This window comes from Chiloscyllium plagiosum, chromosome 11 (assembly GCF_004010195.1).
Source record: "Chiloscyllium plagiosum isolate BGI_BamShark_2017 chromosome 11, ASM401019v2, whole genome shotgun sequence".
Classification (NCBI taxonomy): domain Eukaryota; kingdom Metazoa; phylum Chordata; class Chondrichthyes; order Orectolobiformes; family Hemiscylliidae; genus Chiloscyllium; species Chiloscyllium plagiosum.
The window spans coordinates 38,647,772-38,666,713 of record NC_057720.1 but is presented as its reverse complement, the minus strand read 5'-3'; the positions used below and the strand labels follow the sequence as shown (position 1 = coordinate 38,666,713).

The 18,942-nt window shown below is 38.5% G+C and overlaps 1 protein-coding gene across 10 annotated transcripts in view; it reads right to left on the bottom strand.

Moving 5' to 3' along the window:
* The window catches only part of mast2 (microtubule associated serine/threonine kinase 2), a 411,089-nt gene that overhangs the window by 54,609 nt on the left and 337,538 nt on the right, over positions 1–18,942 (bottom strand). For all 10 annotated transcript variants that reach the window (XM_043699133.1, XM_043699131.1, XM_043699132.1 and 7 more), the window contains 5 exons: positions 18,001–18,210; positions 9,963–10,064; positions 4,990–5,122; positions 3,650–3,717; positions 206–291 (listed from right to left, as the gene is read on the bottom strand). In XM_043699133.1, coding sequence (XP_043555068.1) covers positions 206–291; positions 3,650–3,717; positions 4,990–5,122; positions 9,963–10,064; positions 18,001–18,210 — 599 coding nt within the window. The remainder of the gene's footprint in view (positions 1–205; positions 292–3,649; positions 3,718–4,989; positions 5,123–9,962; positions 10,065–18,000; positions 18,211–18,942) is intronic.

Sequence of the window (18,942 nt, the reverse complement as noted above, 5' to 3'; positions counted from 1 at the left end):
AATGATGTTTTGGTAGCTATCGAGGACAGCCACAAAAAGATTATCATCGGTTGTATCATTTTAAGTGTAAATTTACTGCTTTTTTGTGCAAATCTTATCTTATGGCAATGTCACTAACATTCGCCAGTTACAGAAAACATTCCTTCTCAAAAATGAAATATGGATCACTGGGCTTTCTGATTTTTTTAAATATGAAAATCTTTACCCATAGGCTCCATTGCTAATTAGCTTTAGGTTTTCAAAGTCTTCCTCACACGGAGTTTTCTTTGTTTGAAGTGCAGCACCTTGACCCTGAAAGTAAGCAAAATTCAACAAGTAAATCTGATATTCTGTCACAGGGTTATTCTGTGCATTCTCCTAAAACATTAAGGAGCTATTGGGATAAGAGAAAAGGTATGGCAAGTGCAAGAAGAAATGTTTATACTCAACTGTCCTGCAGATGCAATGAAAAACAAAAATGAAGACAAAGTAAATTACTACAGATGCTAGAATTTGTACTGGAGTTCACAGTGGGTCAGGCAGCTTCCATGGACAGACAGCATGTTAGACTCGAAGTGTTAGCTTGCTTTCTCTCCAAGGATGCTGATTGACCTGCTGCAACCTCACTGTTTTCAGTGAGGACAAAGTAAGTTTTTCAAAATACAAGTTCTTTATTGAAATTGGATAGTAATTCTAGGAGACAAGAGGCATGTTATTCAAAGATTTAAATCTGAAAATATCTCTTTAATTTTCTTCCCAAGTGTTTAACTACTTTTCACCTGTTTAGTAGACCGTAATACATAATCTTGCCACAATTTGGGTTGGATGCACAAATGTCTATGGAAAGCATGCTGAGCAGAAAAATAGATGTGGGTGAACAACTTGCATGTTTGTTGGCATGTTAACATCTCTAGGCCATCTTCAAGCACAACTATCTACCAGTAAGCAGCAAGTAGCTAACTGATGAAATTAAGAGGTCTAACCCTGACTTGAGTAGATGTGCCAGACAACTGATTTTAGCTGGAATACAGTAAGTAACAAACGGTTCTGTTTCTGTCTGGAATGGAAAGATAACCTCAAAACTTAACAGTCACAGAGCCATAGAGTCACACAGCATGGAAATAGACCATTTCGTCCAACAAGTCCACACCGACCACGTTCTCAAACTGAACTAGTTACACCTGCCTGCGTTTGGCCCAAATCCTTCCAAACCTTTATCTAAACATCTGTTAAATGTTGTAACTGTACCCACATCCACCACTTCCTCTAGCAGTTCATGCCACATATGAACAACTCTCTGTGTAAAAATGTTGCCCTCATGTCCCTTTTAAAACTTTCACCTCTCATCTCTAGTTTTGAACATCTTCATCCTAAGGAAAAGACTCTTGCTATTTATCTTATCTATGCCCCTCAAACTCCAATGCTCTACTGGAAAAAGTCCCAGCCTATCCAGCTTAACTTTATAACTTAAACCCTCCATTCCCAGCACCATTCTGGTAAATCTTGTCGGACACTTTTCCAATTTAATAATATCCTTTCTATAGCAGGGTGATCAGAACTGCATATAATATTCTAGAAGAGGCCTCACGAAAATCCTGTCCAACTTCAACATGACGTCCCAACTCCTATATTCAAAGGTTTGAGCAATGAAGGCAAATGTGCTAAACGCCTTCTTAACCACCCTGTCTACCTGCGATGCAAATTTCAAAGAATTATGTATTTGAACCCCAGGTCTCTCTGTTCTACAACACTGCTCCAGGCCCTAGAACTAATTGTATAAGTCCTGCTCTTGTTTGTTTACCAACATGCAATATCTTACATTTATTCAAATCAAACTTCATCTGCCACTCCTCAGCCCATTGACCCAATTGTTTAAGATCGCTTTGTAATTTTAGATAACCTTTTTTACTGTCCACTATATCACCAATTTTGTGTCATCCACAAATGTACTAACGATGCCTCCTATATTCTCATCCAAATTGTTTATATAAATGACGAACAAAAATGGACCCAGTACTGATACCTGTGGATCATCACTGGTCACAGGCCTTCACTCCATAAAAGAATCCTCCAACACCTTCTGTCTCCTATCATCAAGCCAAATCTGTATCCAGTTTGTAAACTCACCCTGAATCCCACGTGATCTAACTTTACTAACTGGTCTACCATGCAGTATCTTGTCAAAGGATGTACTAAAGTCTTTTAAATAACATCTACTGTTCTGCCCTCATCAATCTTTTTAGTCACTTCCTCAAATAGCTCAAATAAGTTTTTAAGACACAATTTCCCTCACACAAAACCCTGCTGACTTTCAGTAATCAGTCCTTACCTCTCCAAATGGATGCAAATCCTATCTTTCTCTAGTTTCCCCCTGTGAAATCTTCATCCATGCCATGGTAACCTTTAGGCTTAAATATTTCAACATGCCCCTGGTTGCCATCCCATCTTTCACATACAATAATTCTGCCACTTGTGCACTATCATATAACCAAGCCCTACTCACCCATCATCCTTGTGTTCATTGACCAAAAGCAGTTTCTAGTTAGCCAATACCTCAATCTTAAATTCACACCTTTAATTTCAAATGCCTTCATGGGCTTGCTTCTCCCTATCCTGAAATTTCTTCCATACTACAATCCTCTTTTTTAAATTCTCACTTTTTTAACTTTCCCAATTTAATTGACTCAACCACTTACAGCAGTGCTCAAAGTTTGTCAGAAGAGTTGTAGCTTGGGTGCTCGTTGTTGTGGTTCTGTTCGCCGAGCTGGGAATTTGTGTTGCAGACGTTTTGTCCCCTGTCTAGGTAACATCCTCAGTGCTTGGGAGCCTCCTGTGAAGCGCTTCTGTGATCTTTCCTCCGCCATTTGTAGTGGTTTGAATCTGCCGCTTCCGGTTGTCAGTTCCAGCTGTCCGTTGCAGTGGTCGGTATATTGGGTCCAGGTCGATGTGCTGATTAATTGAATCTGTGGATGAGTGCCATACCTCTAGGAAAGCCAAACAGAGAACAGCCAGGGAATTCCTAGAGGCATGACTCATCCACAGATTCAATCAATAAGCACATCGACCTGGACCCAATATATCGACCACTACAACGGACAGCTGGAACTGACAATCGGAAGCGGCAGATTCAAACCACTACAAATCCCGGAGGAAACATCACAGCGCTTCACAGGAGGCTCCCAAGCACTGAGGATGTCACCTAGACAGGGGACGAAATGTCTGCAACACAAATTCCCAGCTCGGCAAACAGAACCACAACAACTTATAGCAGTGCCTTTAGCTGCCAAGGCTCTCCATTCTGGAACTCCCTCTCTAAACTACTTTATCTCACTTTCCTGCTGAAAAAAGCTGATTCTTTGATCAAGCTCTTGGTCTTCTACCTCAAATCTCCTAAAGTGGTTTGATGTCAGATTCTGTTGGCTAACACTCCTGGGATACATCACTATTCTAAAGGTGCAACATAAACAGAAGTTAATATATGAAAAGAAAGAGCTAAGTCCAGTTAGTGGCTTAATTAAGATGAGTTTAACTCATTCAGGATGACAATTGTCTGTTAACAGACTCAGGTGTTGGAAAGTTTTATGAAGCAAGCTGGTATTCAAGTGGATACAAATTGAGATACTTGTTCTCAACAATAGCTAGCTTTTTAGTTTTGATCACCAATACTCACATCAACAGAATCATCAGTTTCTGGGGCTTCTGGACTACCACTGTCACAGCTTGTCAGCTGGGCCATTTCTATTAATACAAAGTAGAGATAATATTACATTTGCAGTGGGAAAGCAGAAAATACAACACAACAGGACCATCCTAAAATTTTGAGTTTTCATAGGAATATGTACAGTATGAAAATGTTAAAGTCAGAGGTCCAAATTTAACAGGAAAACATTATCTATGTGGTGAATGATATGAGAAGTATTTGAATGAATCCTAATGGCAAGATTTAAAATAGTAAAGAATTACTTGGATAGCATTACTTGGATAGGTCAGCTCAGAAAAACATCAATTTCGGTTTCCCAATATGTATACCCTACTCTTTTGTCTTATGTTCTCGAAATTACCGTAACTACTGTCTAAAATGAAACTCCTTTATATGACTATTTATCCAAAGCTCCTTGATAATACATGAAAGTGAATAACCTTTCCCAAAATAACTTCAAATATGTAAACTTTAATAAAGTGAACAGCTAAGTCTGATACTGTACTACAATGCAACTAACTCGAAGTTATAACCGTCAATCTAAAACATCTTTGAAGAGTACAGATTTTGGGAAAGGAATTTACAGAATTTACATAGTTATTCAAATGTCACTTAGCTAAGACCAACTTAAAGCGTCGACAGCAAGAATAAATGCAACCTTTGCATTATTTCCAAGTTTGTTGAGAATATTGGACAAAATTGTGAGATACCATCAATGTGCTTCAATGGTTGGATTATGCTTGCCTCCTTCCAGCGAAAGAGAATAAGAATTTCATAGAGATAGATTTATCACATTCAATTGCTGTTTAAATATTGTATTATTTTATAGGTAAAAGGCTTTCTCCATGGACATGAGCACCTCTGAAACATTGTCACAACTTCAACCTTCAGAAATGAAGAGAAAACAACTAAATATTGCCAGAACCAAAAATGCTGGGTAGGTGATGAATATATAAATGTATAAAATAAAGGTCAGGATAAAATAGTAGGAGAACTAACAAACTGAACATTTTGAGATGAGATGTTGTTTTACATATTTAGCCAGAATATGAACATTTCAAACCTAGAACTCTGCTACTTAGCCTAAAATACATCAAACTACATTCAAGACAGGTTTTGTACTTTTATATATTCTTATTAAATATGTAAATATTAACAGCACCATATTTGATTTTAATCTGTTCTTACTGTCACCCACATTCAGTCCGAAAATTGTTCTAACAAGCATTTTAATGGATGATCTGCAGACCTCCACAGGAAAGCTGCTTTTTCTAGATCAGTATTTTTGTATTTTCTGTAAAATCCCCTACCCTCCAAGGGATCCCTGGTGAGCCCCAGCTGGCTGATGATGTAACGAGGAATATCAGTCTTGATTCCTTGCCCTTCTTTGGCATGGCCTTCAGCTGCTTCCAACAAATGATAGAATTCCTCAGGATCAAATTCCTGTAAACACAAAACCCAGCTCTATCAACATTTTAATTTGAATCAAAAATAATGATAGCAAATGAAGTCATCCTGGCACTATTTGTTTTCTCTCCTTATTGTTCTGCGTTTTCTGCAGACATTCTTGAGAACAGAAACCCAACCAGCATGTGACATGTTGTACCATTTGATGTTACAATGTGTAAATTATGTACTCAAGGCACAAACATAGCTATTTTAGTTACTAACATGATTAAAGTAAATGGTTTGTATTTTTGTTTTGGATATTTAATATGCTTTAAATATCAAAAATGGAATCCTGAAGAAAACATTTACTGTACAATCTACAGTTACAGGATCTACATCTCTGAAAATTACAGATTTTGGGAAATCAATTGTTTCTCTGGGAAAGCCAAAAGTGCCATCTGCAGTGGTGGTGATGGTGGTGGTTGTGGGGTGGGGATAATTGACTCCCATCAATCAAGGGATGGGAGAGGAGGAGGGAATGCTGAGTCCTGAACAAATGAAGTAGTGTGTCTGTTCTTGGGCTGCTGTCAGGTAAGGTTCCAGGAGTGTAACGGGTCTTTCTGTGGGAAAAGTGTCATTGGTGCTGCCTGTGGCAAGTTGGGGTGCAATCGGTCGCCAAGGAGTTGCACTAGGTTTTTAATGATCTAACTTCTGGGCAATTATTAACTACAGCTGAACTCTCCCATTCTCCAATTTAAATGCATACTTTCAGATGGTTCCAGGAGAAGGGGAATTTACTATCAGAATCTTTAATATTCTGAGCAAATCTGCCAGAGTCTGCTACGTCAGGATTCCACAGGACCCCGAACCACAACTCCCATCTCTCTTGAAGAATTAATTATATGACCATCAGAAAGTCCAGGCCATTCATCTCAGTAAATGTGGTGCAGTGTGTCACATACATTCAGGCTTCCTGATTTCTCTATAAGAGTCCTGCAGGTTACAACCTGGCCTCAGTAAACCTCAATAGCAAGCATTAGGCTTTGACTAAAACAGTGTTCACCTAAAGTAAGCTTCAGCATTTATATGCTATTTAACTTAAAGATGTGCTTAATTACATCTGTTCTAAAATAATGAGGTACACTGCGAACTTGAGTGTTAACAACAAAAAGATATGACTATGTTGGTAATAAACCTATTACTTTTTTTTGATTGCACTGAACCATGAACTATGACCTGAACAATTCAAAGCCATTGGCAGTTTGTTAATTCTCGCAAATACAAAATAATTAATAGATTTAGTAAAGTGTAAATTGTGTGTTATAACCAGTTGGCAGAAAATAGAAGCTGGATTAGTGGAATAAAGGCAGACAGCCTTCAGGGCTTTTGCCCGAAGGGTCGATTTTACTGCTCCTCAGATGCTGCCTGAACTGCTGTGCTCTTCCAGCACCACTAATCCAGAATCTGGTTTCCAGCATCTGCAGTCATTGTTTTTACCTAGAAAATAGAAACTAGAGACTCTCTATATATCGTGTAATGAAACAGTCATTTTGAAATTCTATTATTCTGAAAATATGCAAGCTATTACCATATGCACTAGATATGTCCTTATCTTGCCAAGTCGCTGTAAAGGTTCAGCAGTAATTTTTAAGTAAGAATTAATGACAAGCACTTTCTCCAATAAACTGGACTTTTCAAATGAATATTTTGTTTTAAAAATCACTGGCTTGTGTTAAGTATAAGGCCTTCTAAAATTCATCATCTCCGTGTTCAGAAACCAGGACAAGAAATGTCAATTTCAGTGCATTTTTTTCATCATCATAAAAGAGAAGTTTAAAATCATATTAAAGAAAAAACAAAGTGCCAGAAAACCTCAGCAAGTCTAGCAGTTTCTGTGGATATAAAAGCAGAGAGTTACTGTTTTGAGTCCAAAATGATTTTCTTTTTAATTGATAGCATATTATTGCACAACTGACATTCATTGCTAAATAGTGAGAAAGAATCTTAAGTAGTACTGTTTCTGAGTAACAATAGCTGGTTTCTGTCTCTTCCAAAGTTCCCCTTTCCACCATCTGTGATACAACTTTGGAGAACATCTTGCAGCACACAATAGCAATTGAACATGATTTACAGACAACTGTAGTTTCAATAATCAGATCAAATACAAATAATGGTAATCTATCTCATTTGGGGTAAACACTTTGCTTAATTGTCTGAAACTTGCCACTATCTTACCAACATCCCTCTGATAAAACCATCCATGAGAGAGATGAATAAAATTCTGTTCCTCTCATCTGTAACCTCTTATCAAACTCTTCTCTCACTGTAACCTTCCTCATTCTTTTTTTTATTATTAAAGTTCCAACAAACACTAAACCTCTGAATTTTCCTTTCCTGTTCCATCAAAACTCCCAATAAAGCATCTAAACCACTTTTTATCTTCCTCGAACTCTACTGCAGTGTTCTCATCTTCTACCTAAATGGAGACTAATCTCACACCAGAACACTAGGGCCCAATCTTTCATTCAGTATTGGAGTTACTTTGTCTGACAATGATCAGACAGAAGACGATTCCTTTTACAAGACTGGACTTTTCTGATGAACTTGTAATCCAGGATCCCAAAGAAACTCCTCAGCCCAGAAATCCAGAAAGAAAGCACTGAAGAGTAACAGCGCTGACACCATGTCCCCGCTCTATTCTGGATATTCCAGTAAGTGTTTAAACTTTTCAGCATGTTGGTGAATGGGTATACGAATGAATAGGTAGGTGAATGAATTAAGTGGGGTGGAAGGGTGGGTGAGGTAGATGGGGTGGAAGCATTGAAGGAGTGGTAATGTGGCAGTGGTAATGTGGGCAAAGCAGCGAGGTTAGGGTAGTACATTGGCAGGGGTGCAACGTGATATAATAGCAGGTGGATAGGGTTGTACAGAGGGTGGCACAGGTGGTCGAGTGGGTTAGGCCAACTAGGAGAGGGGTCATCCGATCATATCAGGTGGTGAGGGCAAGTCAAGTCTGGCTAGAAGGTTAGTCAGGTAGTGAGAGCTAGTCACATCAGGCTGGGGCAATAGTCAGGCCGTGTCAGCTCAGGGAATAGCTTGGTGGTGTAAGTTGTGTAGCTAACCAGGTGTTATATGAGGATCTTTCTACCAAACACTGCCTGGGCAACCACTATTCATGTAGGTACATTGAAACTGTCTTAGGTTAAACTTTAACTCAGAGTTACAGACGTTTCCAAAGTGTCCTGTGGTCCTGAGGCTTCCTGCAAGTGTCAGACAATAACCATCTGCAACAAAAGAGAACCTAACCTTGCATACTTGGTATTGCCATAGCTCAATCCCCAACGTAAATATTTGGAGTTTCCATTGACCAGAAACCTCACTGGACCAGAAATCTACAAATGCAAATTAACTCACCTCCTGACTTCTCATAAAATGTCCACCATCTACAGGGTACAACAAATATAACTTGTTTTTTAAATAGAAATACGGACAAATGCCCAAAAAGTCTCAACAAATTATGAAACATTATTGCTTCAAAAAAGGCTTTCAAAAATATTACTGTAGTAAACCATATTTATTCAGATAAATGATTCAATATCATTAAGAGAAAACTACAGTTTAAAAAATACACGATTAATCTCTCTTCTCTTTCACAGAAACATAGAAAATAGGAACAGGAGTAGACCATTTGCCCTTCAAGTCTGTTCCACTATTCAATATGATTAGGGCTGATCTTCCAACTCAGTACTCTATTCCTGCTTTCACCATAGGCTTAACTCTTTTCTAATCAGGTAATCTTTTTAACCCTTTTAATGATTGATATTTTAAAATCTGCAGCCACCTTAATTTTAAATAGTAGTTGGAAAAGTGTATTCTTAAAGAAATTAAAATTTTATTTTAGAAACGCAAACTATTTCAAAAGATTATTTGTTCTTTTAAAATGTTTGGAATGAAAGTTTTAAAAGGTGATTTGCATATCTCCATGCATTCATTCCCTTACAGGCCAATAAATTGTCAGCTAACAATTACTTTGAGTGGTCACACTTCTGCTGTTTTTGATGAACAAAGAAAATATAAGCACAGCCGATTGAGCAATCAAATTAACACCCAAACCAGCAAAGAAAGTTGATTAATGGACTTGTCTATTAATTTTGTAAGAATGACAATCATTTATCTGATGCAAATATTTAGACTGAGGCATGATCAAATACTCTTGACCAAAATTTCGATATTGAGATCCCTAGTGAATCACTGATAGATAGAGCACTTACATCTTTGATGTTCCTTCTGTTAATACCATGATTCTTCTTTTTAAACCCTGCTCATTTGAAAGCCATTACCAATAACCTCAAACACCATTAGCTGAACATAACACATTTACTTTGTATTCACGTGCTCACTCATATCTGCAACAAAGTAAGGATTGCTTCTTTGGGGTGGATCAATGTAACAAATATTGCTGCAGCGTTCTGTGACACATTCGTTTATAACAGATTTGATTCAAGAGCTGCTTCATGAGCTTCAAAGGAAAGCTTAGCAAGTTGGAAGCCTGGTACATTTCATAATATATTAAAGCAATCTGCATTCAAACTATCACCCAACCACACGTTAAAGGATGGTTACATTAACTTTAAATCAATCTTTTCCATTGTACTATTTTACAACACAAAACAATTAAATGCACAAAGAACCAAGATCGTAATGATCTGAAGAAGAGTCGCTGGACCTGATTTCACTTCACAGATGGTGCCAGACCTGCTGACTTTTTCCAGCAATTTCTGTTTTTGACTGTAATGATCTGGTTGACATTGAGCAGTCATTAACCTTTTCAATTGGGCATTAATATTTTATTGATGGACATTCAAGTAATAAGTACATGAGAGGTTATTCTCACCAGACACTCAAGCAGTCGTGCTGGCCGTGCAATAACAATCATCAGCTTCTTCACCAGCTGGGTCACAAATGTTACCTCCGAACTCTCTGACCGTTCATGGGCCTGTAAAATAAAAGTCACATTAACATTTCAACAAGAGATGTTCTAAGCTAGCACAAATCTTAATACTGTAACAATAAACTTTGCTATGCATACACACAACATACAATGCACTCGGTCTCAAAATAAAACCTTTAGTGAGAAAGAACAATGGGACTCAACTGGTAACACCGTGTTTGTCAAAAACCGTGTCAATCTCTGATGCTCAAACGTTCGCAGCAAGATATTATCTTGCCAAAAAGATAATCTAGACATGTTGTTTTCATACAGACTAAGTCCCTTTTGAAACATGTTGGATTAAATATCAAAACCTCATTCTTGTCTGTATGTTAAGCAGCACAGCATCATTAGCATCTGAAGTTGATGTCATGCTTGTCTGAGGAATGCCTATGTCATTCCTATACACAGTGAATCCCAATGACATAATCATCAGCAGAACAATTTACCAAGTTAAGTCATACTCTGTCTGAAAGACCATCCGTCACGACCAGTAATCACTGGAGCACGAAATTAAAATGACCCAGTATTCCCCCTCCCCTCCAGGTTCTTATCATGCTCCATCCTAAACATACTCAAAGCAGGCAGATGGAAAGCAATAATAATGTTTTTCATACGGGGGAAAAACACAAAGCACACCCTTTATTTTTGAAAAGAATGCTCAGATTCAATTTTTTTCATTTCAGTAAAGCTTCCACATTTTACTCTTGCTAGTTTTTAAAATGTATATTTTTTTCCTTTTTAAATTAATATTTAGTTTTTTTATACCAGGATATCAGTAAGAGTGCTGTTCAAAATGATGCTTAAATTAATTCAAAACCAAATCTTATTTCTGAATTTGTCATAGTCATATAGTACAGAAACAGACCCTTCAGTCCAACCTGTCGGTACTGACCAAATATCCCAATCTGACCTTGTCTCATTTGCCAGCATTTGGCCTATATCTCTCCAAACCCTTCCTATTCATATACGCATCCAGATGCCTTTTAAATGTTGTAATTGTACCAGTATCCACCACTTCCTCTGGCAGCTCATTGCATACACATACCACCCTCTGTGTGAACAAATTAATCCTCAAGTCCCTTTTAAATCTTTCCCCTCTCACCTTTACCTATGCCCTCTAGTTTTGGACTCCCTTATCCTGGGGAAAAAAAGACCTTGGCTATTCACCCAATTCATGCCCCTCATCATTCCATAAACCTCTAAGGTCATCCTTCAGCCTCCGATGCTCCAGGGAATAAAAAGCCAGTGTATTCAGCCTCTCCCTATAAGTCAAACCCTCCAGAGCCAGCAAAGTACTTGCAAATCTTTTCTGCACCATCACAAGTTTAACCACATCCTTCTCATAGGAGGGCAACTAGAATTGTACGTAGTATTCTAAAAGTGGCTTCACAATGTTCTGTGCAGCCGCAACATGATGTCCTAACTCTTGTACTTAATATTCTGACCAATGAAGGCAACTGTACCAAATGCCTTCTTCAGCACCCTATCTACCTGGGATTCCACTTTTGAGGAACTGTGCACCTGCACCCCTCGGTCTCTTTGTTCGGCAACACTCCCCAAGACTCCACCATTAAGTGCATAAGACCTGCCCTGGTTTCCTTTACCAAAATGCGACACTTCACATTTATCAAAGTTAAACTCCATCTGCCACTCTATGGTCTGTTGACTCATCTGATCAAGGTCCCATTGTACTCTGAGATAATCTTCTTTATTGTCCATTTAGAGTCATAGAAACATAGGGACGTACAGCATGGAAACAGACCCTTCAGTCCAACTCATCCATGCTGACCAGAATCTTAAATAAATCTAGTCCCGTTTGCGAGCACTTGGCCCATATCTCTCTAAACCCTTCCTACTCATAAACCCCTCCAGATGCCTTTTAAATGTTGTAATTGTCCCAGCCTCCACTACTTCCTATGACAGCTCATTCCATGCACGCACCACCCTTTGCATGAAAAGATTGCCCCTTAGGTCCCTTTCAAATCTTTCCCCCCTCTCCCAAAACTATGCCCTCTAGTACTGGACTCCCCCACTACAGGGAAAATACTTTGTGTATTTACCCTATCCATGTCCCTCACGATTTTATAAACCTCTATAAGCTCACCCCTCACTCTCTGACACTTCACTACCTATTATGGTGTCATCTGCAAACTTATGAACCATACCTCCTATATTCATATCCAAATCATTTATATAAATCATGAAAATCAGTGGACCCAGCACTGATCCTTGTGGTACACCACTAGTCACAGGCCTCCAGTCCGAAAAGCAACCCTGTACCTCCTACCTTCAAGCCAATTTTGCATCCAATTTGCCAGATTCTGTGGGATCCCTTGTGGTCTAACCTTGCTAACCAAGTCTACCATGCGGAACCCTATCGGACATTCTGCTGAAGATCATACAGACAATGTCTACTGCTCTGCCTTCATCAATCTTCTTTGTCACTTCTTCAAAAATACTCAATCAAGTTAGTGAGACATGATTTCCCACATAGAAAGCCATGTTGACTATTGCTGATCAATCCTTGCCTTTCAAAATGCAAGTCAATCCTGTCCCTCAGAACCTCCTTCAACAATTTATCCACCACTGGCATCAGGCTCACCAGTCTATGGTTCCCTGGCTTTTCCTTACAGTCTTAAATAATGTAACCACATTAGCCAACCTCCATTTTTCTGGTACCTTGCCCGTGGCTGTTCATGATATAAATATCTTAGCAAGGGGCCTAGCAATCTTTTCCCTAACTTCCCACAAAGTTCTGGGAAACACCTGATCATGCCATGGGGATTTATCTGCCTTCATGCATTTTAAGACCTTCAGCACCTCCTCTTATGTAGTATGAACTGTTTTCAAGATATCATTATTTATTTCCCCAAGTTCTCTTGCTTCTATGTTCTTCTCCACAGGACATTTTGATGGTAATTGTTCAATTAGTATCTCATCCGTCTTCCGTGCTTCCACACATAGGCGGCATGTTGATCTTTAAGAAGACCTATTCTCTCTCTACTTACTCTTTCGCCCTTAATCTCCTTACAGAACATCTCTGGATTCTCTTCAACCCTGTTTACCAAAGCTATCATATGTCCCCTTTTTTGCCCTCCTCATTTCCCTCTTAGGTATGCTCACTCTGTCCCTATACTCTTCTCGGGATTCACACAATCCTAGCTGTCTACACCAGACATATGTCTCCTTCTTCTTCTTGACCAGTCTCAATTTCTCCAGTCATCCAGCATTCCCTACAATGTCCAGCCTTGCCCTTCACGCCAACAGGAACATACCATCTTTGAACTTGTTATCTCATTTTTAAAGACCTCACATTTCCGAACTGTGTGCGAATAGCCTCCCCCATTTAACTGTTGAAATTTCCTGCCTAATACTGTCAAAATCGGTCTTACTTCAATTTAGAACTTTAATTTTTTAATCAGTTCTATCTTTTTCCATAACTATTTTAAAACTAATAGATTTATGACATCTCAGTTACTTGCCCTGCCTGATTTCCCAACAGAAGGTTAAGTATTGCTCCTTCTCTCTAGAAGGTGCATCCACATATTGAATAAGAAAGTTTTTTTTGTACACACTTAACAAATTCCTTCCCATACAGGCCCTTAACACTTGCTTTTGGCAATAAAAGGTGGATTTACTGAGATTCTTAACCAAGCAATTGAGGTTCTGTATTTTCTCCTAACCTAAAAGGCATCATTAGAGATATAAGTAATGAAATAATATTTTTAATGCATGATTTAGACTAATCATGTACTCAGTGTATGAAAAACTGGGCACTGGTGTTTAGAAGACTGTTCCCTTCCTATCATTGTATCATTATGTCTGAAGTGCCCCATCATCCAAAAATATGTCAGATTCCAAATGTATACTAATGGCACCCAAATCTGCCTCACGACTGTTGTCAGTACTACTGACATTCAGTCCTGGATAAGCCAAAATTTCCTCCAATTAAATTCAGGTCATTTCTGCTACGAAGCGCGTTTCATTAACACAAATTTTCTGTAAAGCAATTGATGAACTTGGGACACAGTTGCTAAAGCGTAAACTTTTAAAACATGTGTTGGCTATAAGGCAATTACATCACCAACACTTTAAGCACTGGTTCTAAAGCACAATTTTTTTGTAATGCACAAGAACGCAACCATCACATTATAGATGAAATACCTGCAGTGGGAAGATTGAAGCTTTTGTCTTCAGCCCTCGTGACCACAACTGTTATTACTCGCTGGCCACTGCCTTATGCTGAACTCGAACATTCCCAATGCCAATGTTCTATTCAGCTGCGAGATGACATTCTGATCCATATCACTTACTTCCAGCTCAGTAACACTGCCGGGTTTTGCCATTACTTCAACTCACATGTTGCTGAAACCTCAATTCGACTTTTTGGTAAACCAAACTTCACTCTTTTAATGCTCACACAGGTGACCTCCCATTTTTGATTCTCAATAAATTTCAGCTCATTCACACTATGCTGTGCATCCAAACCAAGTCCTGTTTTGTGATCACATGGTGAGCCAAACTGACTGCTATCCAACAAACTGTTTTTAAAATGCTCCTTGCAGTGTTCAAATCTTCCCATGACTTCCACTCTCTCTCACTCTGTTATCTTCTCCACCCTGTAATCCCCAGTGGACTCTGTCTTCCTCCAATTCTGGGCTCTTGTAAGTCCCTCACTTTTTGTCTGATAATGTTCTTGAGAAGCACTGATATTCTAACATGGTAAAGCCACTATATAAATGCAAAGTGTTGTTAACCAGACCACAAACTCAGAAAAGTCTTCACAGTTTCATATTCTCCATCTCCAAGTGTTTCTTCAGTGCGAATTGGCTATAATGTGATTGCAGAATTTAGATTATTATTTATAGAATACAAACTTTCTTTACCTGTATTGGTTATAATACAATTCCGGTCCCATTAATTTAAATGGCACTGCTATTACATGATTTCTTATAATCTGGGATTGCACGGGAACAGAACTATCACGTTATATCAGAACAGACTGTATAATACATGCAGGTAGAAATTAGGGTATACTGCAAGATAACCTTTGGTGCAGTGAAATAATACTTAACTCAATCAGTAATGTTATACATTGAAACATACTTCTGATGTCCAGTTGAGGCACACTGTTAGAAGTCATAATCAAATAATTCAACATCCATCAAAGTGTACAGCAACATCTTTGACAGAATTGCACTCTATACTTTGATGCAAGCAACAATACCGTGGTATGCTGGCGTTAAAGTTTGTGCTAAAAGGGGTATTGCAGAGCATTGCATCAGCCTGCAGACACTTATTCAGTATAGACTGCTTCAGCTCATTGATATTGGTCCCAGGTGTATTTTGGATTCTGGTTGAAAGGCAATGGTTGTCTGGTTCAGTTAATTTCATGTAAGTTTCAAACTTTTGAGCTTTGTAATGTAATATCAAATCATAGGCAACTTTAACACTTGTATTAAGTCATATATTTGCACTCCATACTTGAAACTGCCTAATAAATGCTTTGGACAAAAAAAATTACAAGAAATTCTGGGAGTTAAGCATAAGCACCATTTCAAAAGTAAGATTTGCAGAGAAACTCATTACACCTCAGCAATGGTGATCCAAGGGGATTTCAAGCAGGATTACTGTTGAGAAATATGTTAGCTTTATACTCAGATCATTTCAGTTGGAGACAGCAACTCAACCATTAAAGTGGATCCCATTGCCGTTTATAGAATTGAAGAGAACAACACATCGCCAAAATGAACATATGCCAATCTGTGCGATTGAAGATATTTGCTTTTGATAAACATAAATCGTCAAAATTTAGTTCTGCCTTTGTCTTACTGGCTCGATATCTTGAATGGTGAATTTGCATTTCATTCTGCAATCCAAGTTTTGATTCATAAGTCAGCTCACAGTTCACGAAGATTAGATCAACCATCCCCCAAAGTAATTAATCTAACACTTTTATAGATCATACGCGGATCACATATGTTTTTTTTAGATTAGATTCTCTACAGTGTGGAAACAGGCCCTTCGGCCCAACAAAGTCCACACCAACTCTCTGAAGAGAGACCCACCCAGACCCATTCCCCTACCTATATTTACCCTTGACTAATGCACCTAACACTACAGGCAATTTAGCATGGTCAATTCACCGAACCTGCACATCTTTGGACTGTGGGAGGAAATCCACGCAGACACAGGGAGAATGTGCAAACTCCACAAAGACAGTTGTCCGAGGATGGAATCAAACCTGGGTCAGCAGTGCTAACCACTGAGCCACTGTGCTGCCCAGTTTTTTTCAATAACTATATATGTTTATACATACGTAGTTATTGAAAGAACTGTTCATTTGGTTTTCTGATGCACTGTGTCACTGTGTTAAATGTCACTGACCGTCTCTCATAGTCAGCCCAATTGCCACCGGTCTGGTGATCCGGACTTTCCTTACTGCCTTACCAAAATGGCTTTCACACAAGCAACAGTCATATTTGCCTAATGCAAGTTGGCCTCCACCTCTGTATGGAACGTGGGCATAAGGGATGGCAGCATGCAAACTGGTCATTTCTAGTTTTCAGCAAAAAACTAGGCAGTGTGAAATTAGCATTTATTTACAATGTTGCAATTTCAAAATTAGCTTGCATCTGCAACAAGAACAAAGATTTCTGGAAATTATATAGTATCTGCAAAGGGAAAAGACAGCGGAAAATTTTGGTTAGGGAAAGTGTATTCTTCTTTCAGGTTTCCAGCATTTAGGTTTCTTTCTTTTTATTTACATATGTAGCAGTTTGACTTGAATAATATTTAGTTCTTGTGACTGAGGAAAAGTTTTAATGAGCCTTGATATTAACAGACAATAAAGAACAATGAACAAAGCAGCATAACAGCACAAAAGCAGGCCCTTCAGCCCACCAAGCCTAAGCCAACACATAATACTTTTCAAAACTAAAAACCTTTTGCCTTTACATGTTTCCTTATCCCTCTATTCTCTACCTATTCATTTATTTGTCAAGATACCTTTTAAATGTTGCCATTGAATCCACCTACCCCAAGCCATTGAACTTACACCTATGTAAACCTATGTTCCTTATTAATTGACATTTCTACCCTGGGAAAAAGGCTCTGACTATCCATTCTATCTACGTCTGTCTTAAGTTTGTAAACTTCTATCATGCTGCCACCCTTCAGCCTCTGCTATCCAAGTGAAAACAAACCAAATTTGTCTAATTTCTCTTCATTGCTAATGCTCTCCAAATCAGACAATATCCTGGTAAACCATTTCCATACACACTCCAAAGTCTCCACATCCTTCCAATAGTGTGGCAACCAGAACTGTACGCAATATTTCAAATGTGACCTAATTAAAGTTCTATACAGCTGCAACATGCCTTGACAGTTTTCATACCTGTGAAGGCAAACACGCCATATGTCTTCTTGACCACCTTATCAACTTATGCTGCCATTCTCAGGGAACTGTGAACCTGTATACCTAGATCCCTCAGCATATTAATGATTCTAAGAGTTATGTCATGTACTGTATCCTTCCCTCCTGCATTATACCTTCCAAAACCTAGCATTTGGCCAGTTTAAATTTCATCTATCATTTCTCAGGCCAAATCTCCAGCCTATCTATATTTTGCTCAATCCTTTGGCAATTGTCCTCATTATCCACAGCTTTCCCATTCTTTATGTAATCCACAAACGTACTAACCAGGCCATCTATATTCTCCACAAATCAAATATATATAACAAACAAGATGGGTCCCAGCATTGATCTTTGCAGAACACTACTGGGCACAGATCTCCAGTCAGACAAAGACCCTTCCACCACTACCTCCTGTTTTTTTTGACCTGCCAATTCTGTATCCATCTTACCAGCTCACCTTAGTCTTGGTAAAGTTATAATGTAGTCACATTAGTAAATTAAAACAAAAAAGAAGAGACTTACATCTTGCAGTAGCTTCTCAAGGTTCTCTTGCAGCTCAAAGAAGTATCTGGAGGTGATGAGGCCATCTCGGGATTTAGCCAGACAGTCCCTTCCCAGTTCAATAACTTGATGGTGGATAAAGCTGAGTACCCCATCTGCGAGAGGCAGCACATTTTCAGGCGCACTGGATGTAATGAATTCTTGGAGGTTCTCTTCCATTTGAGCCGTGGCCTAGTGAGTGAAATTGATTCACATATTTTATCTCAGATTTCTGGATTTTCTGCTAACTTTTAAATAAAATGAAAAACTTGCTAAAGAGGAACTATTGGCATGTATTGTCTTGTGAGACATTTTTCAGAGACATAAACGAGGAATATGTAGTTACAAAGCTCTTTCCACCAACCTTAGGACATTATGAAACATTTTACAATTATTGTTTGCTTTGAAGGAAAAGCACAATGTTGTACAGCATTTCCATGTGGCTGATTATGTCAAGGCTGAGAAGAACATATGCAGCAAATCAGCCTTTAAAAGGTTCAAAGTTGTAAACAGAAGGAAAGATCAGGGACATAGTAACTGTGACAAAAACACAACACTCATCTCGAGAATATGTATACAGACAAATAAAGATGCAAGTTTTAGTTTATAGAAGTGTTGATCTGCTTCTGATTTTTTTTATTTAGCCACCAATATTAAAAAAATACATTGGGAACAAGGCCAAGACATAGTCCTGAAACACCAGGAAACAGTGAGATTAATTAAGTGCTGCATCATAATTTTAGGGCTGTGCAGGACATAGGAGGAAAAGGATCGTGTTGGATAGCGTTTTTGGCCAGATAGAAGCAAGAATATAAAGTTCAAAGAAGACCTCACTATAGTAGCATCAATTTCATCTCAAGTTGGGGAAGATGTTGGCAAAAGTATATTATTGCTCACCTGCAGCTGAAATAAATGCCAAAACAG